At 38.1% G+C, this 27,053-nt stretch overlaps 1 protein-coding gene across 3 annotated transcripts in view; it reads left to right on the forward strand.

The window, feature by feature from the left end:
* The window catches only part of Adgrb3 (adhesion G protein-coupled receptor B3), a 705,185-nt gene that overhangs the window by 308,675 nt on the left and 369,457 nt on the right, over window positions 1–27,053 (forward strand). For all 3 annotated transcript variants that reach the window (XM_005404463.2, XM_005404464.2, XM_005404465.2), the window contains 4 exons: window positions 5,514–5,678; window positions 6,711–6,875; window positions 23,967–24,068; window positions 24,596–24,702. In XM_005404463.2, the coding sequence (XP_005404520.1) occupies window positions 5,514–5,678; window positions 6,711–6,875; window positions 23,967–24,068; window positions 24,596–24,702 (539 nt within the window). The remainder of the gene's footprint in view (window positions 1–5,513; window positions 5,679–6,710; window positions 6,876–23,966; window positions 24,069–24,595; window positions 24,703–27,053) is intronic.

Here is a 27,053-nt window from a genome sequence, read left to right on the forward strand (position 1 = left end):
ATTTTTGTTTCTTTCAAGAAATTTTTGAATTTTCTTTTTCATTTATCCTTTGATCTGTTGCTTGCTTAAAAGTAAGTTACTCGATTTACATATGTTTGGATAGTTTTCAGAGGCTTTGTTAATGATTTCTCCTCACTCCCTTAGGATCTGAAAAGATACTCAATGTATCTTTTCACTTCTTTTAAATTTGCTGAGGATTGGTTGGTGTGCTAACATGATCTATCTGGGAGAACGCTCTGTGTGCTGATGCAAAGGGTGTGCATTCTGCTGCCCCTGGCTGAATAATCTGTGGATGTCTCAGGGGCCCATGTGGTCTAGGGTTCATATGAAAAGTGCTGCTTTTTGTTGATTTTCTGTGGAATCCACCCATTGTTGAAAACAAGGTATTAAAGCTCCAAGTTCTTCCTGAATTAGATTCTGTCTCTCCCTTTAGGTCTATTAATATTTGCTGTATAAAAATGGGTACTGTGATACTGGGTGCATTTCTCTTTCAGTTCATTATTTCCTTTTTCTAAATACCATTGACACGTTTATCATAATGTAGTGATCTTCCTTGTCTCTCTTTGCTGCCTTTGATTTGAAACCCATTTTATCTTCTGTAAATATAGCTATACTCCTGCTTGCTGCTGGATTCCATTTGCATGGAATATCTTAGCCTGTCTCTCACTTTCCGTCTGTGCCAGTCCTTAGAGCTGGTGTTATTTTAAGCAACATATAGTTGTACCTTTAGAAAACAATGCATATAAAAAAAACTAGGGAGCAAGTTTTAAACAAGGTTTATTTAAAGCAGTAGTTCCTGACTTTGTCCAAAGTCAGCCTCTTGAAAGTAGAACACTAGTCGAACCTAGTTCAAAAAGGGATCCTGTCTTTACCTATTTGATTAAGCAAAATGTCAATCTGATTCTTCTTTTTTTTTGTACCCCACCACCAACCTGTCAAACCTAAATCCAGAAAGTATGAGGAATTCTTTCACTTCTTTCTATAGCCATGGATGACCTTTAACCCCGTCTGCCATCAAGTTTGTCCAGAAAACAGTTTAAGCCCCAGATTTCTCCTAATATTCTTTTACCTGTGTAATCTAACAAAATTAAGCTTTAAAATATGACTTATATCACTTTCCTCCATTGAAGTCCTCTGATTGCTACACCTCTTCCTGGATCACGTGACCTGTAGGGCACTGTATTTGTGGCTTCTGCATAGCAAGTGAATGCATCTCCTCTCAGGTTCCCCTTTCTGTGACCTGCACAAGCCAAGCGTCCTTTCCTTTCCAGAACATACAGATCTTCCTTAACCTCAAGACTGTGCTCTCAGGGGCTGGGGATTTAGCTCAGTGGCAAAAGCGCCTGCCTGGCAAGCGCAAGGTCATGAGTTCGGTTCCCGGTACCAGAGAAAAACCAAAAAAAAAAAAAAAAAAGACTGTGCTCTTGCATAGAGGTTTCCCCAGTCTTTGGTGTTTAACATTCTAGTGGTTAAGACTCATCTGTAATATTCTGCTTTCTACTGGTGGAGCCTTTCCCTAACACACTGCTCCCTTTATTATACTGGCTTCATAACCTCTCTAGCTAAAACTCTTGTATTTCCATTTGTTTACCTGTTCATCATCCGCCTACCCATAGCTACCCAGATTGTATGTGTAGGCTCAGTCGAGCGTCACGTCACTGTTCCCCGATGTCTAGAACAGCAAGTCAAGTCACAGGCTCCATCCTCTCTAAATCTTTCCTTATTAGTGTTTTATGAGACTCTTGAGGGGTAGCAGAGTGTTTATACTCTTAACATATCTGGCTGCTTCTTTTCTGATATAATACCAAAGAACAAAAGCATTGAAGTCTTTTTTTAAATTTGTGGATTTGCAATGCCCATGGAAATCTCTCCTATAAATGTGGGGGTCAGCTGACCACACAGGACTGGCACTGGGTGAAGAGGGGCTCTGACTGCCTCTGTTGCCCAGCTTAGCGACCCCAACTGGCAGGCCAAACTCGCTCGGCTGGTGGAGAAGTGGCCCTGTAATGCTGTGGGTCCCCACTTAGACAATAAGTAAAAAATTAGAAGCCATTCCTTTGCTTCCTGGACAACCTAGACGAGTGATTATAAAAAAAGAAATACAGAAAAAGAACATGAAAAATGATATTTATTCTTAAATATCTCACTATCCCTAAATGATAAGGTCAATATCCTACATGGAAATGCTTGTATCTCTAAGTAAAACTTCATTTTCACCTCCCCAAACCTTCCTGTTCTCCATTTTCCCCACTCAGCAAAATGACACACCATCTCGTGAATACATGGGAGCTGAGGTCCTTAAAAAGAATATAGTAATTAATGATTCTTTTTAAGTTCTAATGCAAAACTAAAAAAAAAAAAAAACCTTACATTGACACTACAGGAAATTCTATCATGTATGTAGAATTTCCCTCTCCTTTCTGACTTTATATTTTTCCACTTTTATGCTAACTTGTTTTTGGCACATAAGGGAATATGTACTGAGCTTTTCTATTATATTTCATCCTGGGGTTTTGTCTTCTGTTGTTACACCAAATGAGTTACTTTATCAAGTGAATCCTTGCATAGCTGTGTGGTGAATGTTTAATAAAAGGACTTGCCAGTACTTGGTATAAAATAAAACAGCCAACGGCCTTTATTGGATGCATCTTCAGTGTTGCTGTTCTTTCTTTTCTGTGAATGACTTTGTAAACAAAACTATTCATATCTCATATACATGCTTTGATTTTGTGATTGTGTTTAACCTCAAACTATCTCTGATTTCTAACAGTAACTCATTTGAATTTCAGATGAAATGTAGGATATGTATGTCATCTAAAAGACTCAAAAGCTGTTATTATGAATGTATGAATTTAAAGTCTTTAAATTTGTTGTTGTCGTGTGGTTTGGTTCTGTTTTGTTTTGTTTTCTTTTCTTTTTACTAATGGTGAAGTAAAGTCATCTTGCAAGAAAAGCCAGATGAGCAAATAAAACTCCTTACAAACAGATGTTCTCGCATGTCCTAATTTTTTTTTAGCAAGATCTTTCTTGTTCTTTATAGAAATGAAGCGCTCTGCTAAGATATCTCTAAAATGCCCACATCTGACTTGGTTTGAGACTTCATGTCTTCTTAGCTGAAGCTGTACCCTCCTTTCTTTGCCAGTGAGTGTATAACTGCTGCAATCATAGCAAACTATACCCAAAGTTACCTCAGATCAGACTGTTAAAGGGCACCACACATTTCTTTCTTTTAGTAACTTAGCTTAGGTTGCCATCACTGAATTCCTCTGCTTGTTCTATTTTGTAACTAGTCTTAATACTGTGCATACCTGTACATTCTTTTGTCAAACAGATTATAAAATATAAGGCATGAATCATATTTTTGTAAATTCTTCAAATTACTTAGAAGAGTGAGGGTTCATAATGAAAGCTCAGTAAGTGTGATCTTTGAAAAGCAAAATTCTGAACTGAAAAATGCACTCATATTTAAAGCCAAAATAGAGGGTAAATGGGTAATTTAAAATGTCCTATTGATTCACTAGGATTTTATTTTTTGTCTGGAAAAAAATGTGCTGCATAGCCAATAATATTATGTCAGATACTTTTAATAAAATGAGGTGCTAACATTACATGGACAGGATGATTTAAAAAGGGCAGTATGTGGAGTTTTTTTTTTTATCACACAAAGTGTTTATTAAGTACAGCTAGATACCTATTAAATAACTTTTTTTAATGCTACATGTAAGGCTTGAAATTAGATTGGAAGTACTTACTCATATTCTGTGAGGCTTTCTCATTTGTCAGCATGGGTTTTACAGCAACAATAGCTTATATCAGAACTTCGGATTTATGTTCAATTCTCTTTCACCTGTGATCAAACTGACTAAGAACCATGGGATGATATTGGAAAATGTAAACAGCCATAAAGGAGTCCATTTATGTGCTAGTTCATGCATATTAACATAGTAAATAGTTTTGGTTGAATATTTTGTTTATTTCTATTTTGTGGCATTTGCCTTTGTCCTTGGTTGGTGATGTCTCCTTTGTCCAAATTATCCAAATCTCACCATTCTAATGTAATTACTCCCTAAACAGATGTGATTTGTCCTGTGAGAGCTAGAACACGTCATGCGTCATGTTAAGATACTTTTGCCTGTGACCTTTTGTTTATTTATTTATATGTATACTTTACTACATTTTAAGATTTTGAGGTTGAGATTTACATACTTTTATTCCTATATCTCTCATTAATCCCAAGTGTGTGATAACAATTCCTAACAGTCATTTCAGTAAATGAATGGGCAAATGAATCTCAATTTGAATCTCAGGGGCCAGGGATTCAGCTCAGTGGCACAGCGCTGGTACAAACAAACAAACAAACAAATAAACAAAAAGCAATCAATTTGAATCTCAGAAAGACAAGTCAGTTTCAAGAGTTGATATTAGTAAATTCTGATCATCAGCCCCTGGGTTTCTGGGAACCACTTGGATCACCTCTTCTTCCGTTCCCTAAGTCTTCCCTTCAGAAGTTCCTCTCACTGTGCCTCCCTTTGGCTTTCTAATCCCCTCACGACACATCATTACTGCCTCACCATGCAAGCTTCTCCTCCCCCAATTCTCCCATGATGCTTTCTCTATTTTGAGCTAGATTGTAGTATCTCCCGGTTTAATCCTCCAGGGGCTTCCTAGTAACTGAGAATAACAGCCCAAATCCTCAACCCAGCTGCTGCAACCCTGCACAAGGTGGCCTCTGACTTTTTACCAAACTCTTCTGCCACCTCTCTACCCAGTTCTCCAGACCCTGTCCACATGGCTTTTGTCCAGCTCCTAGATGTGTCCCTGTGTGCTCTACTGAGAACCTGTGTGTAGTGCACATAGATCAGATGGATGTCCTCATTATTCTGCAGGGCTCGCCTGCAATCTCAATTTATCAAGGAAGACCCCACAGTCTCTCTGAACTCTTAACTCCTGGTGTCCTGAAATTGTCCTTTGCAGCACACCGTATAATCAATTCACCTAGCCTGTAATGACTTGTTTGTTTTTAGGGGTTCTTGCTCCCGAAAATGAGCTCTATGGTGTATTGCTCAGTGTTTATTTTGTTCATTCTTCTATGTCCTAATGCTTAGACCAAAGCTTTCCATGTATGTGTTTGAATAGATAAGGAGTCAAAGAAAATATGAGAGGGAGGGAGGGAGTAAGTGAGAAAGAAGGAAGGGATAAAGGGAGGAGAGGTAGGAAGAAAGGAAGGAAGGGATAAAGGGAGGAGAGGTAGGAAGGATGGAAGGAAGGAAAGAAGGGAGGAAGGAAGAAAAGATGGAAGGAAGGAAGGAAGGAAAGAAGGAAGGGAGGGAGGGAGAAATAAGACAACGGTAGTTTCAGGGGCAATAATAATATCTCCTGCCAGTGTGCCCTTCCATGCATGTGTGGAGAATCCACTCACTGGCATGTGCTCTCACGGGTCTACACTGTCCACCTGGCCTCCCCACTGGAACATTTGTTCACACTGGCTTGCTTTCTGTCTTTCTGCTTGGTAGTTGATGGACAGTGGCAGGAGTGGAGCTCCTGGAGCCAGTGCTCAGTGACCTGCTCCAATGGGACCCAGCAGAGGAGCCGGCAGTGCACTGCAGCCGCGCATGGAGGCTCTGAGTGCCGTGGGCCCTGGGCAGAAAGCAGAGAGTGCTACAACCCCGAGTGCACAGGTATGGAGCTGCTGCAGGCGTGGAGGGGCCTTCATGCACCAGATACTCACACAGTGATCACAAGGTTGCATGCCAGATTCAATCAAAAATACAGTGAGGATTTAAATTTTAAAAAATTATTACAGTGAAAAATATATTGCCATTAACCCCCTCATTTCCTCCCCACTTTGAAGACACTTATCACATCCTTCTTGCCACTTTCTAAAGCAGTTCTGCAAGTCATCCTTCCTGAGTGTCTAGTTGTGCCGTCCTGGCTGCCCTGATGGCCTGAATCGATAGAAAAACATTTACCTTTCATCCTCTTTGATGCTGAGGCAGAGCCAGAAGATGACAGGTGCCAGGTCAGGTAAATAGGGTGGATGAGGCCTTATCCTCATCCTTTTAGGATCCTGCCTCTGGGTTGCCTGACACTCAGCAGCAGAATTCACCTTTTTTTTTTTTTTTTTTTGTACCAGGAATCGAACTTAGGATCTTATGCTTGCCAGGCAGGCGCTTGTGTCACTGAGCTGTATCCCCGGCCCTCACCATATTTTTTTTTTATCACACCTCAAAAAGACGCAAAAGAAGACTTCCAGAACTGCTTCAGAAAGTAGAAGGGATGGTGGGATAAGTGTGTGGGAAACCAGAGGGAAGATTCTGAGGAGGGCTCACGGCAATATGTCTTACTGTAGATTTTGATCAGACCTTGTATTTCATACAAACAGAGCTACTTGTTCTACTATCTACCGTAGTAATAAAGTAACAGACTCCAGAAGACTATGAGAGAAAGCGTAGTTAAATTAATGACATTTAGCGCCGAACTTGCACTTTTTACAGGTAAGATTCAATGGTGTGTATTCGGAGAGTCAGGCATAATTATGTAAGCATCTGCTCATCACCGTCCTCTGCATCTGACCAGTAAGTCAAATATTTGAGTGTTGCTTGCTCACGAGAGTAGATTAATGAACAGTGAAGAGAAGATAACATCCACAGATTCCAGTAGAAGCAGGGTACTGCAGACAGGCACCACTGATGAAGTCGTGTTTCTTTCAGCCAACGGGCAGTGGAATCCATGGGGCCACTGGAGTGGATGTTCCAAGTCGTGTGACGGAGGCTGGGAGAGGAGAATGAGGACCTGTCAAGGGGCAGCGATCACAGGGCAGCAGTGCGAAGGGACAGGCGAAGAAGTCAGAAGGTGCAGTGAGCAACGCTGCCCTGGTAAGAGCTGAAATTATCTCCGTGGAAATGCTTGTGACCTGAACAAACAGGATTTAAAATATCGTTTGATAAGGGAAGGTTTGCTCAATGAAAGGACTGCTACCGATAACTGGCCACCAGTTACTTGTCTGTAGAATACGTGGGATATCCTCTCGTGATGTGTCGTAGAATAGTTCCATAGGATTGAAGTTATTTGTCACAAAACAGCATTGTAAAGTATACTAATACAAAGGCAGCCCTTGTGAGCTGTAGTAACACTGGATATGGTTTAAATTAGGTTATTTTTTCCTACGATTTTATGAAACATTTGTTTATGGAGAATACAATACTAATTAGACACAAGAAATATAAAGATGTGTTAGATAGCTAAGAAGACAAAGGCATGATGTTAAAATTGAGACTCTTGTACATTCTATTGGTAATGAATGTGACCCTGATGAATGACCTTGGACATCTTCATTAACTTTTCCTTACCCCAATTGCCACTGTAAAAGGAAATTACTATGAGGAACACATTTTATTTTATTTTATTTATTTTTTTTTTTTTTGGTTTTTCTCCGGTACTGGGAACTGAACTCACGACCTTGCGCTTGCCAGGCAGGCGCTTTGCCGGTGAGCTAAATCCCCAGCCCGAGGAACACATTTTAAAATGGAAGCATTTTAGTTGCTCCTGAAAGAGTTGAAGTGCTGCTGTGTTAGAACATTTACATAGAAGTATAAAAAAGAATGCAGGGTCAGAATTGTGCAGCTGATGGAGCAGATTATAGTACTTTTGAAGATCATTCCGAAGATTTTTCTCCTAATAATATGTATGTTCCTTTAAATATTGGCACACTGACAACACAGCAAAAATCATGACTTTTAGAATGATACCAAGCAAAACTGTTACAAACCTACTAAAAAAAGGTGATAGGATAGAATTTTAATATTTCACAGTGAGACAGAGAGGAGAGGGCTGAATTTAGAGAACTCGAGTGTCCAGTTAGATGGTGGTTGCTGCTTGTCACTCTCTGAGTGAGCTGCCTGCCTGTTCTGTCTAGGAAGGTGGTGGGGAGAGTGGGATCTGGTGGTTGCGAATTACTGGGGTGCTCTCCAGTTGGGAAAGCTATGAATTTCTGTCTCTAACATGACAGCATCAATTCAGAAGCCGACGTATTGTAAGAGAGAGAAGTCAAAAGTTCGTATTTTTCTATAATTAAAATTCTGAACATTTCTCATCCTGGCAGAAACAGGATTCTAAGAGTACCAATAAGTAACTTGAATATAAGATCTAAAATTAGTCTTGTTAATTCTTTAGGCCACATGAATTCAGAGTGATAAGAGGTAAACAGCATGCAAGATTTTGATGAGGATACCTATGCAGATTAGCACTGTGGAATTCCTCCTGTGTTGCCTAAGTATTAAGAAGCATTAAAGAAAAACATTCATTTTCCCCAGGGAGAAATTTCATTAGAACAGTAAAGCATGATTACACAAGACCCTTTTAGTATTTGAAGGTATCTAAACTAGTCTTAGCGTTAGCATATGGAGCCTCTTTGCTGGTTTTCTAAGAACTGTCTTTCATCTGCATATACTGAGGTAAGATAGCTCTGCAGCAATCACATTTACGAAGATTGCCACCTGCTGTTTGGAAAACATTTTACAGAGCAGTTTCTAAGGAAACTTCTATACCTTATTTGCTAAGTTTATTTGCTGATTTTCATGATTTAAGGCAGGCTTAAAAATTATCATATATAAATCTTAAAATACTTTTTATATAACTATATATTTTTGATATTATGAACATTTTCGTTTTATTGTTGTCAATACTATGGTTTGAAGAGAACCACAAATTCTTTACAAGTACATAATTTCATGATCAACGTTAACTTGAATAAGATAACTATTTTATGAACTATTGTTTATGCAAGGACAACAATTATGTCTATATATATATATACACATATACATATATACATATAAATATATCATCAGCTTTTGATTATCACCTAGTATAATACTAATGTAATTCAAATTGCATTATCCATCAAAGTCCCTAATGACTTAATTTTTTAAAAATGCTTCTGCTTCTATAGAGTGTAAATTTTTTATCAAAATAGCTTTTTAATATTTCTTCTGTATATTTTTATATGCAGTCATATTATTTTATCAAGACAGCAGCATTTATAAATAAGTCAGCTTTACACAGTGGAATTGATTTATACACTGCATTTACCTTCCGTCATTTCTTCTATGTGGTCACTGTGTATTATTTTGGACCATTCCTGATTATAGCCATTTTAAGTTGTAACAACTTTTAATTTTCCTTAATATTAACTGGGGTGTTTTTCTCTTTTTGTCAATAACAAAGCCTCAAAAATGTTTCTTTTAGAACAACGTGCATTTTTAGTATTATTTTTAGCACTGTTCATTCTTAATTTCTCTTTAGTTTTCTTGAAACAGCGAGTGTTTATCTTTCTGCTTCACTTAAAACCAATCAAGTTCGTCAAGAGGCTCTCTGTTGTCAAGAAGGACAAATATATATATATATATATATATATATATATATTGCATAATTAATGAAAATAATTATTGATAATGAGGATTTAATAAAAGCTCTCATGTCTACTAAAAGTGGAAAATAGAAAGATTTGCCCATTAAAATTAGGATTGTTCTCCATGGAAACATGAGTAATGTAAAAATATTAAAACAGCATCACTGGTCACAGTGATTTTCTTTTTCTATAAGAGAATGGTACAGATGAAATATTTATTTAAGAAAAATAATGCTGGGAAATAAAATAGCTACAGGTGTGATAATTATGTGTCCCAATTTTTAAATGGGTCAAACTCACCAATTAGTAACTTCATTTATCTCCATCTCGTTGCAAACTTTCAAGTTGAGGGTTAAAATGTCAGAATGGTAGCAGTTTTCTTGGTTTTACTACACAGCTACAGTATAAAAACACACTTTTAAATGTCTTATTACTAATATTTTCCAGATTAATATCATTCAGAGAGCAAATACTACTGCTGAATTTGCTTAAGTGGCCTTTTGGCTTCTTGGGGACCTCCTTTCTTTATTTCTAGAGGAAGGGCTCTCTTATTTTGTTTTGTTTTGGTTTGGTTTGGTCCAGTTTGGTTCAGTTCAGTTCAGTTTGGTTTAGTTCTGGTCAGTTTGTCGTCCTGGGGATTGAACCTGTAGCTCCATTTTGAAGGCCCATTGTCTTTAGTCATTAATTTTGTAGTTGGGATCTACAACTTACAGTTCAATATTGTACTTCATTTATAAATAAAGTTTTCTTCTCAGAATCAAAGTTGGTTTTTTTTGAAAATAACAAACAGCCTGCAGGTTGAGTATGCCCAGTAAACCCTTGTATCAAAGATACAGTAATTACTGGGATATTTTTGTGTAAATATTTATACCAAAGGAAGCAGTGTGCTGATAATGCAAAACATATGTCAAATATTGTAATACTTTAGTGTAGTGATATAACGAAGTTGAGCCCCACACCCCTCAATCTCCCAGGCTGGAAGTGGTTATTTCTTATCTCTGTAAGGTTGCTCATCAGCACAATTTTTTCTTCTCTAGATGCCAGAAGTGTGTTTGTAACTCTTTTTTTAAAACTTAGCTTCACTAGGAAGAATCACTAACATCGCTTAATTTGTACTGTCTTTTAAAAATATCTCCTCTCAGTGTTAAAAGCCGTGTGTGCCTAGGTATAACCCTCAGAACTTCTTCAAATAAATTTCTGAGCCAGTATCCCCCATGATTCTGACTCAGTGGATGGAGCATGAGGCTGCGAACTCGCCTTCCCCAGAGCCTCCAGATCATGGTGGTGCCACCATCTGCAGGTCGTTCTATGTGTGGCAGTTATCTCTTATAGCAAAATACTGGCAATAATAATAATGCATAAACAAAACATAAACAAAAAATAGAATACAGTCCTCCATCTCTGCTCCACTAGTGAAATTTGAGATATTGCCTCCACAAGATTGCAGAGTTTTATTTTATTGATGCTTTTCATAAATGACAAGGGATTATTTCTGTAATCTGGTGATAATGAAAGCATTGACCCTTCTATTAACTTATGCAGGTAGGGGACGTTTGGGGGATGGTGTGTCAGGGAGGATGATGAGCTGTTAACCAACACTGGCTTGTGTGCTCTGCAGGTCCCTATTGTTGGTGTTGTGGATTAATCACTCCAGTAGAACTATTTTGTCTTTGGTAGAGACAAGTGTAATAAATTTGGTAAATCAGACACATCTATATTGTGTGTACTACTGCATTTAAAGGTGAAAGGTAACCATTGTTAGAAACTCAAATATGTCAATATAAAATGCCCATTTTTCCTATCTGAGGAGATCCTGCTGCCCTTCATCACAGTATTTGCATGTAAGCAGGCACCTGATTTACCTTCTTCATCACAGAGCACTTCAGTTCACTCAAGTGGAATGTTTAAAAGTTCTTATTCCACTGGAACTGCTATTAGTTTTCACTGTCAGATGATCTGAATCTTATAAGGAATTATATTGTTATCGGTTGAGTGCTTCAAAGTGAAGTAAGCATTTGCCCTGAATACTTTTGGACCTAGCAAAACATGTCACACTCAGTGTTCACACCAGTTGTTCATCTAAAACCAGAGCTCAGTGTTGACAGTAGGTGGCACTACGTATTGGCTTCTTCTTACATCCTATATGTTCTATTTGTTTGTGCCAAGTAACCACAGTTGTATTTCAAAAAGCAGAAAAATAAATTTGAACTTGAAGGTAATTTGTAGGTGAGAGAGACCACCTTTTGCTTACTGAAGATTTAAAATAATGTCTAATCCCTCCCCGCAAGAAGAGTTTTATTACCTACCCCAATTCTGGAGCAAATCACCTGAAATTTAAGGGCAAAATTTAAGAGGAAACATTGACGTCTAGCAGGAGCAGTGTGTATACCGAACAGCACAGCATGTCCTTTATTCAAACCTGTTGCTATGGAGATAATTATTGTCATAATTTGTTTTATCAGACTGTTCATCAAATGAGATTTTCAGAAAATTCTCACAGCTTCTGCCATGGTAGGAACTTAAAAAACGATTCAGTATAACCTTACATTACCCGATCTTGTCCAATTTAGAAGTATTTGGCAACATATCTGTCATTTTCAAATTGAAAAGAAGGTAGAGAAGCACTTAGTACTATTTCTTTTATTTCTTCCATCCAGTTCCAGTTGGTTTTATAATATAAAGACCATGTTTTAGGAACCATTTAATTATGTTAATATTAAGGTCATTTCAATTAATTTTTGAAATTCTTGAAATCAATTCATACAACTCCTTCTGAGGTTCAGTGCTTAGCAAGACACTGAGCCAGAATATACACCCTTGACATTTCTCACCCCCATTTATTTGCCATTCCGTTAATAGCATGCATGATGTTAGGATCCTGCCCAGCACTGTGCTCATAAATGCTGCTTCTCTCTCCATCACCACTTTGAGAAACTCCCACAGATTTGCACCTGTCTGCCTAATCTCTCACAAATGCCTCATGAACATTTCCAACACAGTTACCATTTCAGAGTGGGATTTTTCTGAAAATTCCTGTCTAATTTAGAGGGGCTTTTAGTTCTCAGGGTCCTTTCCTGCTGGTGGATTTTACCTCACCAAATTCCCTTCCTCAGTGGCCCTGCTGTGTCTTATCCCTGTAACCACTAACTTGTAGGGGAGAGCAGTGCAGCATTTACAGCCTAGAGTGAGGAGTCCAAAAAAGTTCAGGTTTGCTCTGAGGATCCTCTCCTATAATACAGGAATAACAAATCATGCAAGAAATGTCAAGGATGTACTGATAAAATTCTACAGATAAGTAGGATCATTAAATGACAGTTTATGAACTGTGTCTCTTACCCATATTATCACAACCACCACATCCTCCAGTCTCTCTTGAACCGGTTTCTCTGTTTATTGTCCTGCATTCATGTCCTTGGTCATGTGAGTCACATCCCAAAAAATTACATTGCTTCTCATTACTTGCCAAATTTGATATCAGGACCATTGAGAGTTCAGTATCCCATCTATCAGCTCTGTTCGCTTTCCAATATCATTTCTAATTATTTCTAAATATGTATTATATGTAATGTATATATGTATGTTTATATGTACATGTAGTAAAATCAAACAGATCCAGTCCTATTTCCTGACAACAAGGGTGGACATTCTCTTTCATTGGTCTTGTTTGTGCTTTATCCACCTAGACATCGTCCCTCCCATTTCTCATCTCTGCCTGTTGACAGGACAGCATCTTAAGAGCCCATCCACTGATGATTCTTCTCTCCATAGTGTTCTAAGTGTCCTTTCATTTAGGAACTCCTATATTCTTGATTTCTGCCTTCCTTATTATGTATTATTGGTACCTAGGATTATACCTATTAGCTAGAATTCCAACTCACTGCAGATGAACAATGTATTTTCAAACTTCCATATCTTCTACTCTGTGTTAAACCTAGCTGACCATGATAGGTCATTAAACACATGCTCTTTTAAATGTTTTTATTCCATATCATAGCTACTATAAGGGAACTAATGAAGACATTTGTGCAAAAGCATGTAACTATGAATTTTTCAAAGACTATGACATTAAAGCCTTACATTATGATTTTCTTTTATACTTTCAAAACTGTGAGTTAATTGGATAGACTAATTTATTGGGTCAACATTTTATCACATATATAATTTTTATTTTGTACTTATAATTTGTAGCCTGGTATTTCTTTAGAAATAAACAACTGAGATATTGGAGGTAGGACAAATGTGGAAGCTTCTTTAACAGTTACTCAGTTTCCTCAACCTGAGCCCCACTTATTCTTTTAGGCCAGAGTTCCTCATGGCTTTCCCACAGGAGCCTGTCATGCTGGGACTGGTCTCAGGTGTCCAATAAATGATCCCTGAGGCTTCAGTGCAGCTGAAATGATAGGATTTTATGGCTTGTGGCCTCAAGTCTCAAGCCTCAATGTTATCATTTTCTATTAATTGATAACTAGAGAAGGATAAGGAGTAGTGATCCACACCAGTTCCTAAAATAATATGAAAAGGCAGGTAAAAATTTTCCACAAACTATTGAGTACATTCCAATATCAAACTTAACCTAACTAAAATTTAGTACATAGTAATGTAGAATTTGTGCTAGATACTTTCTCTTTGCTGGAACAAAATACTTGGCACTCATAAGTTAAAGGATGAAAGGTTTCCTTCAGCTCACAGTTTGTGGGGGTGTAAATCCATAGTCAGCTGGCTCCAAGGCAAGGCAGCATGGCTGAAGGGCATTGCACAGGAGATACAGCCCATGGCAGGCCAGACAGGACACAGCAACATGAGCCTTCTTTTCCCCATTACTCCACCTACAAATGCTGTGATGTAAACTTCCCTGAAAACTGGCTTGGCTGTTTGAATGACAGTAGGCCCACCACCTCCTTGCTGAGGGACCTCAGGCTGTACTAGCTATGTCTCCTTGCTTTGGTTTCCTACTGTTTAATATGGAGACAATAACTCTGTTCATTCCATAGGGTTGTGATGAAAATTTGATAAATTAAAATGTGCGATGCACTTAGGAAATATACAGCACTGAAATAATTGCATTTTACTACAACTTGAGGCAGAAAATAACATTTTCTGTATAAGGACTACTGGGATGAAATATACTTTCGTAGCATTCTTTTCCCGCAGACCTTAGCAGGAGCATAAGTTCTTCCCACAGGCAAGTTCCATCTCTTAAATGAGAGCTATAAGCCCTGTGAGCATAGGTAGTAGGTCTATTTCATGTATCTATGTATCCCCCAGCACAGGGGATTCAGAAGACATAATAATTTATGATTTGCCAGCAAATAAATTTTCAAATGTGGTGGCATGAGTAGTACATTTTTTTCTAGATCCGCTTCTATACTTTAGAATCAATTTCTCTTTAATGCTGAAATTCTAACATATGAAGTAAAAGCTAATTTTCCACATCACATTCATTTAAGCCCTGTATAATTTCAGCTATTTTTAAGAGATGGAAAATCAGTTGGAATAGACAGATTAACAGCTAATCACTAGGTAATTGCTACCTTGTTTTAAGGGAGCACACTAAGTACATATTTGTGACTTCGGACAGTTACATGTCACAAATGAGTTTTTATATCTTTGCGCTAGCGATAGCAAACAATGGAATCTTTCAGCTGATGAACGGAGCTCATATTCTCATTTGCTACAGCATAAAAATACAAGTCTCTTTCATATTGGTGCATAATATGCTTTTATTTTGAGCATGTGACCTGAGCTGTGTATTTTCTAATTTCCAGTGTACATATAGGTAGCATGAAACAGAAAAATAAACTCATACAAATCTCTGCAGTTTCTGTTTCTCTCCTGAGCTCTGAGGTTTTTGTTGTTGTTCTTGTTTTTAACAGTACCTTAGAGGAGCTCCGATCTCAAAGGCAAAATTGTTTGCAGCACTTCTTCTGGCCAGCCATCTCTTCTCACATGTGGTAGCTCAGCCCAGGGTCAGCACACTGGCCATTCTTCCTGGAAACCTGAGTTCCATGTGGTATTCCTCAGTCTTCCTCACCGCTCACCTGCAGTCTGTTGTGTGGCAGAGCCCATCTTACTTCTTAACCAGAGGTCAAGTCTACCCACCACTTCCTCTTCCCGCTTCCCGGGCTGCTTCTTGCACCTGTCACATAGTTTAGATTATGCTGGGTCCCTCTGCCTTCACCCTCACTTTCTCCAAACTGCAGGCACAGCATTTAAAACATAACATTGTTCCCTGTTCTTAAAACAAGTTCAGCCCTCCGGGCTACTTCATCCCGTGTCACCCCTTCCTCCCCAGCAGACACCGCCTCTGTGCAGCCCCAGTTTTACTTTATGTCCCTTCTGAGACGTCCCCATTTCTTGGATGGAACCTCCTTTCTTGGTCCTCGGCCCTTTCCAAAGTGGATCCTAGGAACATTTTTCTTTCCTTCATTAGTAAAGTGCTTATCATTTCACCTCAATTTGGATGTGCCTTCTAGACATCCTGTGCTAGCAAGCATTCCCAGACATCCTCATAGGCACCTACAGTGTCAGGTCATAGCCACATTTTGCTGAAATGAAGTTTCTCTCTTGACTGTCCCCTGACCATCCTACGAGCAGAGAGACCTCCACTATGCTTATGTGTACTATTTAACAAATGGAATAGCTGGGTCCTCAGGAAATATTTGTTGAGCAAACAAATTATGAAAATGGCAATAAGAAGGACACAGAAAGTTTCCCAATATTGGGGACATCTTACATTTAAGATGGGAAAAAAAATAGCAACTTTAATATCTAGGCTGTTTTGTGATATGAGCATTAATTGGCCTATTTTCTTAAATACTTTTTAAGATAGAATCTTCAAAGGATGTGAAGTCACTTTTGATGAAATATTTAAACACAGCTGCGGGATTTGATATCAATACAAAAAAGTTGCAAATCTTGGGTCAGTTTGCAGCTTTTCATCTACCAGGCCCCTGCCATCTTCCTTTTCTGTCACTTGTAAGTTGGGTTTCTGTGTCCAAGAAGTATGCAGAAGCCAGGCATGGTGGTGTACATCTGTGATCCCAGCACTCTGGGAGGCTGAGGCAGGAAGAGCATAAGTTCAAGCCAAAGTGACTGAGTGAGAGTCTGTCTCAAAATAAAACATAAAAAAGGACCGGAAATGTAACTAAGTATGAAAACCCCAGGTTCAATCCTGCCATAAATAAATAAATCATAAATCTAAAAAATTAAAATGCACTGAATCCAAGTCTTCATGAATTTGCAATAGAACAAAACAGTTTGTTGACTTCCTTGGATTTTAAAAATTACTGATTTTGTTTTGCTTTGCTTATCTGACTGCAGGTAGATCAGATAGCCACTCAGCGAGTTGGTAATTGAGTCATATTGAGTATCATGGCTCACCCAAGGAGAACTACTATTCACCAGACCTGCTTCTCACGCAGAATTAGGATGTATGTAAGGTGTGTGAAGTGGTCCTAAACAGGTCTAGGGCATCTCACTAAGCCATATAGAATCCACCAAGACCTATTTTAGTCCTAGCTGATAACCTGACAACCTCCTTTAACTACTTTTAGTATAACTATACTAGCTATCCTCTCTTGGTTCTTCTAAGTGGAATGACTGCCAGACTGTTTTCTGTAACACACACACACACACACACACACACACACACAACACACACACGAGTGTTTTATGCATTGTGCAGAATCATCCTCATTCTCTATTAGCTTCAGAATTGATATAATCGAAGACTAGATCTTCTAGCTAGAGGAGGCAAATAAATGAACAAACCAGAAAAAAATACATGTAGACACAAGGTGACAGTCAAACGCTCTGAGACTGATAAAGCAGGGAAGGAAGTGTTTGAAGAGTGGATCAGGGAGTCACTGAGAAGGTGAGATTGAACTTCAGAGGCAGTGAAGATGTGCGCTGCGCAGATTTCTGAGGAGAGGGAAGAGGTCCCTGGGCACAAAGATGACAGCATGAGGTCCGAGGTGAGGCCAGCCTCAGCTCCTGAGAGCAGCCAGCCTAGAGGAGAGGGTGGAGATAAGTAAAGGGGGCCTGGTTGAAGGACCTCTTAACAGGCCAGTTTAAACATTAAACATCATTCTTACACGAAAAGATTTCATTTTACCCCGCAGTAGAATGCCTTTAAGAAAAATCACACACTGACTCCTATTTCCAGCAGGTAGTTAATACTGTTGCTGACCTTGCTGTCTGACCTCCTCAGTTTCAGCTGCCTACCCAGCGACTATTTCACCTTGCTGGCCCAGTGGTGTCATCCAGTGGACAGCATGTACCAGGAGCATTCACCACACTGCCCCAGTACTGCCATCTAGTGGTCAGCATGTACCAGGAGCATTCACCCCACTGGCCCAGTACTGCCATCTAGTGGTCAGCATGTACAGATGCATTCACCCTGTTGACCAGGAGTGCTATCTACTGGTCAGCATTTACCAGGTGCATTCACCCCACTGGCCCAGTACTGCCATCTAGTGGTCAGCATGTACAGATGCATTCACCCTGCTGACCAGTAGTACCATCTAGTGGTCAACATTTACCAGGTGCATTCACCCCCACTGGCCCAGTGGTGCCATCTAATGGTCAGCATGTACAGATGCATTCACCCTGGTGACACAGTAGTGCCATCTAGTGGTCAGCATATAGAGATGGATTTATTTTGCTGGCCCAATAGTGCCATCTAGTGGTGAACATGTAGCAGGAGCAGCCACTCTGAGGGCTGTGTGGAGGGGCAGGTAGAAAGGGTCCTGCTGCAGAATAGCCCTCAAAGTGAAGAACTGTTTGCCCTACCCCCATGGGAAAATGGAGATACTGTGCAAGCTAGTTTTTCATTGGTTTCTGTCAAGACTGAATCAGGAAAGACTAGAAGCTACAGCACAAGTTTTATGGACTATAACTCAAGTTTGACTAATGGAACTGAGGAAAATGGGAGTCTTGAGACGCAAACAAAACAGAAAAAGGAGAAAACAGAAAAGGAGCTTCAGATAAGTGCTTTGAAAGTACATGAAAAGGTAACAAGAGAGGTAGTGAATGCAACTGGGATGTAAAGATGGGATAGAAAGAAGAGTAGCCGGATGTCACAGTGTTATAAGCTCCTGCTATGTTATTAAGAAGAACTTAGTCATTTTGTATAGAATTCAATTATATGATAAACTATTCGTGGTGTATTTTGTAAACTTTAGCACCTATTCTAATGTTACTTTTTAAAATATTCTATGACATTTGTTGGCTAAATATACAGAAACACAATTATCTACTCTAACACTGTCCAAGTGGCAGTGATTTATATTTAAATACACACTAATTGAAATCAAATGAAATTTTAAATTCAGTCCTGAGCCCTACTAACTCCCTTCTGGATGTGATAGCCATATTTGCTTAGCATCTACCATATTAGACCATAGACGTAGGGGTTATTTACATCATTGTTAGTATATCTTGCAGACAGTGCTGGTTTATTATGTTGTCTGCTCAGTAAAAGTGATTTATTTAAAATCACCTACTAAATGCTAAAAACCATGGGTGTTCATGACATCCCAGAAGACTAAAAGGAAATAAACTAAAATGTGTTTAGTCTCTTAGAAAGCAACTGTTGGGAACTGTGGAAGTTTATATGTACAACCAAGTATTTTCAATCCATTTTAAGAAGCTCTGTATTTTTGTATATTTAGTGACTGGGGCATTAAGAAAGGCTTCTTAGAGAATACATCATTTAAGCTCTGTTTCAAGATAAATAGGAGTTTTACTTTCAAAATAAGAGAAGAGAACTTTTGAATAGACGGCATGGCATTCGCAAAGGGAGTGTTAGTGGGTATTCTTAGTGTGAAGTCTTTGGGAATGACTGCCGAGCATCGGTCGGTACATAATGAGCTTACATGAGCAAAGGCAGAGTTTACCAGAAAGCTCTTTTCATCTGCTGAGTTGTCTTTATCCTGCCAAGGATGGGCAACCATGGAAGGGTTTTAAACAGCAAGTGATGGGATTAAACTTTATTTTAGATCTTCTCTGTTTTCAGCCATAAAAATAGGTTTAAGGAGAAAAACAGCATCACTTCATACCCAGTTCTTCTACTCAGACAGCAGACGTCAGCCCTGTCTCGTTCATTCCTCACATCATACAGACTCTCTCCTAAAATTACTGGGTGCCTATCTTCCTCCTTCACCCTAACCCAGCACTGCTGCCAAGCACCACCATTGTTATTCCGCATTAGCCTCCTCGGTGGGCTTGCCCATGTGTTCTGCCCATAAGAGGCAAAGTGATCTTAAAATTAAAGCTCAAATCAGATCAGTCCCTCAATTGGATACCTGCAATGGATGCCTGTGCTAGAGGAATCTGCTGTTTTTAGTTACCAGGACCTGTTTGGGATGTCATTGGCAGAGTTAAGAAATCAGCAGTTGTGTGGGGGAGATGGTGGAGCTAATGTGTAGACAGCATGACTTCGAGTTATTAAGAACAGTCAAGTCAAAAATGCCACTGAGGACTTGGCTGTGCTAGTCTAAAACCCAAGAAAGACACAACAGCCAAAGAAATACATACATATTTCTAATTCATAGGTGGAGGCAGAGGGCATGTATCCAGTGTCATTTCAGTTAAACAATCAAGTTTGAGTCAGATGCCAACTCACTGCATTATTGTTGCAGCTCTAACATTTTTTACCCTTTGTTCATTTCTGCTGCTTCCACTTCCTTGGCATTTATGTGAGCAGTGCCTCAGATATGCTAGGAAAGCACTCTACAGTTGTGTGACACCCCAGCCCAGCTTACTATTTTTAGGTCCTCATTTATCAAATTGTTCATGTAACCATATGTTCATTCATTTTTCATTTAGTTTTGAGCAGCTTTATGTGGCAGCTACCCGCTTAGTTGTAGGTGATGCAGAGGTAGGACCTACACAAGATTCCAGACAATGAGTGAAGATATAGATGCCTCACTGGCCAAGCTATGGGAATAGCACACTAGTAGACACATCTAGAGAAGACACTGACCTACCTTCCTCTGGGAGCAAGACAGTATTTTTAACACTATGCAGACATTAGTCTTGTTGTTTCATGGTTCTTGGGCTTTTCACTACAAGATTCCTGTTATATAGCTATTGTTCTTAAAATTCCTTTTAATTTAAATTGATGCTTCAAAAAATAATATAGAGATCAAGTCAGTCAATTTTTATATAATATTATTGCTCTTGGTTGAAAAAATAAAAACATTTTTGACCTTTATTCTTAAAATTCACTAATAATTTTAAATATGATATTTGCATTTTGGGAAATCAGTTCATTGTGTAACCATCTAAACTATTAAGAATGTTGGAAAGATTTTTATTGGTATTATTTCTTTGACAGTGAAACAGCTTTATTTTTAAAATTAATTTTATTGTTATATGTTAGATATACATAACAATCACATTCATTTATACCTGTACTTAATATACCTTGATTCTTCTTTCTCCACCCCCCTTTCTTCAAATCTTTCTCCCCTCCTTATTTACAAGGGTTTTATTTCCATTTTTCTTCTATTATCTCTCTTTTTTTCCTTTTCTTCCTTTTTTCCTCTTCCCTCCCTTATTCCCCTTCCCATTTGAACATTTTTTCCCACTTCCCAATATCTATTATAAATTTTGGTCCTTATTTACCCTTTCAATCTCTCGCACAAGAGAATGCTATATTTAAAAGTGTGTCTTATTTATTTCACTAAGAGTATGGTCTCGTGGCGCATCCATTTACCAAAAAATGTCTCAGGTTTATCCCTTTATGGCAGAGTAGTACTCCATTGTGTTAAAAAAAACTCCTTTATCCATTCATCAGTTGACAGGCATTTGGGCTGTTTCCAAGATTTATTACAAACTGTGCTGCTATAAACATGGGTGTACATACATCACTCTGGCATAAAGCTTTTAATTCTGTCAGGAAGATACTAAGAAGGGGAATAGCTGGATTAAATGGAAACTGTAGTCCTAGCTTTTTGAGGAAACTCTGCACTGATTTCCACAGTGGTTTCACCAGTCTACACTCCCATGAACAGCGGAGAAGTGCTCCTTTTTCCCCATAGCTCTTCCAGCATTTGTTATTGGTTGATTTCTTGGTGATAGCCATTCTTTCTGGGGTGAGATGGAATCTCAGTGTTGTTTTTATTTACATCTCTGAAATAACCAGTGATGTTGAACGTTTTTCCATATATTTATTTGTTCTTCATTCTTTTTCTTCTGAGAAATGTCTGTCCTTTTCAGATGCCCATTTTTGGATTGAGTCATTGAGTTTGGGGGTCTGATTTTCTTGAGTTCTTTTTATATTCTAGATATTTGTCTGAGGATCCTTTGTCTGAGGATCAGCCAGTAATTGTTTTACACTCTGTGGGTTGTTCCTTCAATGTGTTGGTGTTTTCTTTGGCTGTGCAAAAGCTTTTTGTTTTATTTTATTTTATTTTATTTTAATTTAATTTAATTTTATATTTTGCAAAAGTTTTGTGATGAGATTCCAGTTGTTGTTTGTAACATTTCCTGTGCAATCAGGATTTTGTTCATAAAGTCTGCCTACACCTATGTCTTCAAGAATTCTACCTTTTCTCTCTCCGAGCATATTGTTTCTGCTTTAATATATAGATCTTTGATCCATTCTGATTTTAGCTTACTGTATGGTAAGAGATGCTGGTCTAGATTTAATCTTCAACAGATGGAAAGCCAGTTTTCCCAGCACCATTTGTTAAAGAGGCTGTCTTTCTTCCACTGAAGGTGTTTGACCCCTTTGTCAAAGATAAGGTGGTTGAGAGTGTTTGGAGTTGTTTCTGTATCTTCTAATCTCTTCCATTTATACTTAGGTCCGGTTGGTTTGTTTGTTCACTTATTTTTTGCCAGTACCATCCTGTTTTTATTGCAGTAGCTTTGTAGTGTAATATCAAGTTGGGGATTGTGTTGCCCTGCCTTGCCTTTGTTACTTAGAATTGCCTTTGCTATTCTAGGTCTCTTCTGGTTCCAAATGAATTTTAGGATTGTTTTCTCTATTTGAGGAGTATTGATATTATAACTTCCCTAAAGGGACAATTCAGCAGTGAATCCATCAAGACTTAGGCTTTTCTTAGTTTGTAGGGTTTTTTTTTTATTACCTCAATTTCATGACTTGTTATTAGTTTATTCATAACTTTCATGCCTTCTTGGTTCAGTTTGGGTAATTTGTATATGTCTAGGAATCTGTCCATTTCTTCAAAATTTTCCATTTTGTTGAAGTACAGTTTTTCATAGTAGTTACTATTGTATAGATTTTGGCAGTATTCATTGTGATTTCTTTTTTTTGTTCTTGTTGTTGTTTTTTGTTTTTTTTTTTCCTGTACCGGGAATCAAACTCATGACCTTGCACTTGCCAGGTAGGCACTGTGCCCCTGAGCTAAATCCCCAGCCCCCTTCATTATGATTTCATATTTCTATTTCCAGTTATATTGATGCGAGTCTTTTCTCTCTTTTGGTAAGTTTAGCTAATGGTTTATCTGTTTATTCTTTCAAAATATCAGCTCTTTGATGCCTTGCTTCTTTGCATTAATTTTTTCAGTCTTAATTTTATTAATCCCCACTCTGATCTTTATGACTTCCTTCCTTCAACTATTTTTGGGTTTGGTTTGTTATTTTCAGTATCTTGAATTTTATCATTAGCTTATTTGAGCTCACTCTATTTTTTAATGTGTCATTGACTGCAGTGAGCCTCTTAGGTTTGCTTCCATTGTGTCCTATAGATTCTGGTGTGTTGTCATGGCATTGTTTTTATTTGATTGTTTAGAAGTGTGTTGTTAAGTTTCCAGGTGTTTATAAGATTTCTGTTGTTTCTTCTGTGATTGGTTTCTAGTTTCAGTGTGCAAAGATCTGATAGTATACATTGTGTGACTTTTATTCTTTTGTGTTTGTTTAAGCAGGCTTTGTGGATTAGTATGTAGTCTATTTTGTTTTTTCTTTTTTTTTTTTTTTTTGGTTTTTTGGTTTTTCTCCAGTACTGGGAACCGAACTCACGACCTTGCACTTGCCAGGCAGGTGCTTTGCTGCTGAGCTAAATCCCCAGCCCCTATGTAGTCTATTTTGGAGAAAGCTCCTTGAGTTGCTGAGAAGAATGTCTGTTCTGTTGAAGTATTGTAGAACACTCTAGATATTTATTAAATTCATTTGTTCAGGGTTGTGGTTCAGCTCTGATATTTCTTTTTGATCTTTTTATTTAGTTGATCTGTCTTCTTCTGCTTATAGGGTACTGAGGTTACCCACTGTGATTGTGTTGGTGTTTATTTGATGTTTTCTGTCCAGTGTTATTTGTTTCACGAAGTTACCTTCTCCAGTATCCAGTGCATATACAAATGACTTGTTTAAAAAGCCTACACAGTTTCCAAAAAAAAAAAAAAAAAAAAGATGATGTTGCAGACAGAGAAATGCAACTTTGTGGGTTTTTATTTATGAGTATATCTCTCACATTTCAGTGAGGAAAATGAAATGGTTCTCTAGTTAGACAGATGCATTTGAGAATTGTGATCTCCAGTACTTTTTTTTAAAATAAACTCTGCTGACATTCAAGTCTCTCTGTTTTAAATTGCAGCACCTTATGAAATATGCCCAGAGGATTATCTGATGTCTGTGGTGTGGAAAAGAACTCCGGCAGGCGACCTGGCATTCAATCAGTGCCCACCAAATGCCACAGGTAGAGTGAGATGCCAGCCCAAGCCCACATGAAGATCACTACCCAGGATAGCTGGGCATGCTGGCTCATGCCAATAATCTCAGCACTCGGGAGACTGAGGCAGGAGGATCATTGCAAGTTCGAGACAGCCTGGGCTACAAAGTGAGCTCAAGGCCAGCCTGAACTGCATAGTGAGACCTTGTCTCAAAAAGCCAAAAAAAAATCACTATACAGGAAGAGCAAGCTGTATTTGCTTCTGAAATCATGCTTTCTTCTGATATGCATAAATATCTCTGTCCAATAAGCAGTTACTTAATAAAGTGCTTCATAAATGGAGTCCATGAAGAGACCCAGAAAATAATGTTAATGGCAAATATTTCTCAGGATGATTCATATGCATGATGAAAATAATCGAAACAACAACTTCATGTGCATGCTGTTTGAAAGGAGAAACAAATGTATCAGCCTGATTTTTAGCCTGCTTCTCCATTATGTGATACCGTCAAGATCTTGCTAGCAGGCTTCTCTCTGTTCTCTGTGACCCGCAGGCACCACTAGCCGACGCTGCTCTCTCAGTCTTCACGGTGTGGCCTTCTGGGATCAGCCGAGCTTTGCAAGATGCATATCCAACGAGTACAGACACTTGCGGCATTCAGTAGGTGCAAAGCCAGCTTTAGTACTTGCTCTGTTTATTTTCTGCTAATGACCGCTGTGTGAGAATTTCCCTTTCTGCAGTATTATCAAATCAGTAAATTCTCTGAAAAACAAATTCCTAAGGAGATAGAGATGTGATAGAAAGCTAATTTCTTTAAGTCAGAGCTAAATTGTTTTGTTCCTCAGTCTTCAGTTTTTATGGATCCTGCTATTTAGGTGAAAGAATTTCTTTTCCAGTGGGGGGAAAGGTCTGAGCAAAATCTGTTAGTCTGATCTATAAGACGTAGACCGCATATCACAATTGGTTCAAGTCTGTATTAAATGCCATATATGGCGTATTACAAAATACCATGTACCTAAAAACTAAATTCTTCAGCTGTTCAGTAGCTGGGAAATGATAAAGCTGTGTGATTTATCAGACTTCACCCTGCAAGTTGAGATTATGATGTGAAAGAAAGATAATTGTTGCACCAGAGAAACTTAATTACAAAAGATTACTTGACTGTGCCTTCCAAAAATTGCCCCTTTTTGCTGTACACATGATTGAGTCATTTGCAAAGTACAATGTGTGAATATTTTGAGCAAAATTGCATTTTTCATGGTATTTTCCAAATCATTGTCATAATCAGAAAGGATTGTCAGGTCAGATTGACAGTCAATGGGGCCTCAGTTGGAACAGGTATAAACAATGTGAGACATAAAACAAAATATAAAATGATCCCAAAAAATTGAATGCTAGCACAAATGAAGTTTATTTAAGACCTTGTATGTTGTGTATATGCTTTCTTCTAATACTACTGTCAACCAAATTATGCATATTTTTTAAAACCCTGCAGAATATTCTTGGTTGTGGATGATAAATAGCAATATCAACCCTTGGCAGTTAAGGAAATTAGTAGTTCTTCTACAGAAAAAAAAAAGGACACAGGTTATAAAATTGAAAACCAAATCCAGTCCTATATATTTACATGCTAAATCAATAATTGAATTGATGAGTTAACTACATGGTCTAATTTCTGTCATTCTGTTCACACACATGCACACACACACATATAGCGTCAGTAATTGAACATACACAGCTTTAGTTATGTAAAATTTGTATATGAATATATATGTACATATGGAATTTATATTCATATAAATATATATTATGTTTAAGTATGGAAATACATATCAATTATGAATATATATCATGACTAAATAATTGTAAGCTCATCTACTGATTTGGTATATAAAAGTGTTAGCATTTGATTTTCAGATATTTTAAAGGTACTTATTTGGCTATAAAGATATAAAGATTTGCAGATATATTTATGTGTGTAAATGTAAATATGCATATACATAATGAATAGATACATAATTTAGTTTTTATACAACATAAGAATATGAAATGTAAAGTTTTATCAATTTCTGTCAATAACTCAGAACATTACTATTTCAAAATTACAGATAAGCAAAAGCTTCTTAAGAAACTGATTTTAATGGATTTTATTTTTCCCTAATTTTAGACGGTATACCTATTTAACCTGATTATTCTATATTCAATTCTTATTCAGTCCTGGAGGTAAATTAAGCAAACAATGAGTCAGTCTTTTTTTTTTGTCTTTCTGAGACAGGGTCTCGCCATGCAGTTCAGGCTGGCCTTGAGCTCACTTGGTAGCCCAGGCTGGTCTGGAACTCACAATGATCCTCCTGCCTCAGCCTCCTGAGTGCTGGGATTAGAGGCATGTACCACCTCACCCAGCCAATGAGTCAGTCTTTACAAATTTGTAAAAAATGAATGCTGTCCGTTTTTGCAGAACACATTTACTTTCTAAATCCCATGTTTTGCACTGAAGCATTAAACAAGTTTGCATTCTGCGAGTGCAGGCCATCTGACAACGGAGACAGATGCAGTCTGTGAAGTACAACAGAATGAGAATGCTGTAAAAATAATTCGGTCAATTAACAGACGAAGTATTAAGTATGGAAAGAATAATTGGATATAGGAGTCAGAAGCTCAGATTACAATGTCTGGTGGGAAATCATTTTGTAAATAATCAGCATAAAAAGGAATAGAGACAGCTGGGCATGGTGGTGCACACCTGTAATCCCAGCACTTGGGCGGCTGAGGGAGGATTGTTGCGAGTTCAAGGGCAGGCTGAGCTACAAAGTGAGCTCAAGGCCCACCTGAACTGCATAGCGAGAGGCTGTCTAACAAAGATGAAAGAAAGAAGGAAGGAAGGAAGGAAGGAAGGAAGGAAGGAAGGAAGGAAGGAAGGAAGGAAGGAAAGAAAGAAAGAAAGAGAGAAAGAAAGAAAGAAAGAAGAAAGGGAGGGAGAAAGAAAGAGAAAGAAAGAAAGAAAAAGAAAG

Source organism: Chinchilla lanigera, unplaced genomic scaffold (genome assembly GCF_000276665.1).
Source record: "Chinchilla lanigera isolate Chin_1 unplaced genomic scaffold, ChiLan1.0 scaffold00087, whole genome shotgun sequence".
NCBI lineage: Eukaryota > Metazoa > Chordata > Mammalia > Rodentia > Chinchillidae > Chinchilla > Chinchilla lanigera.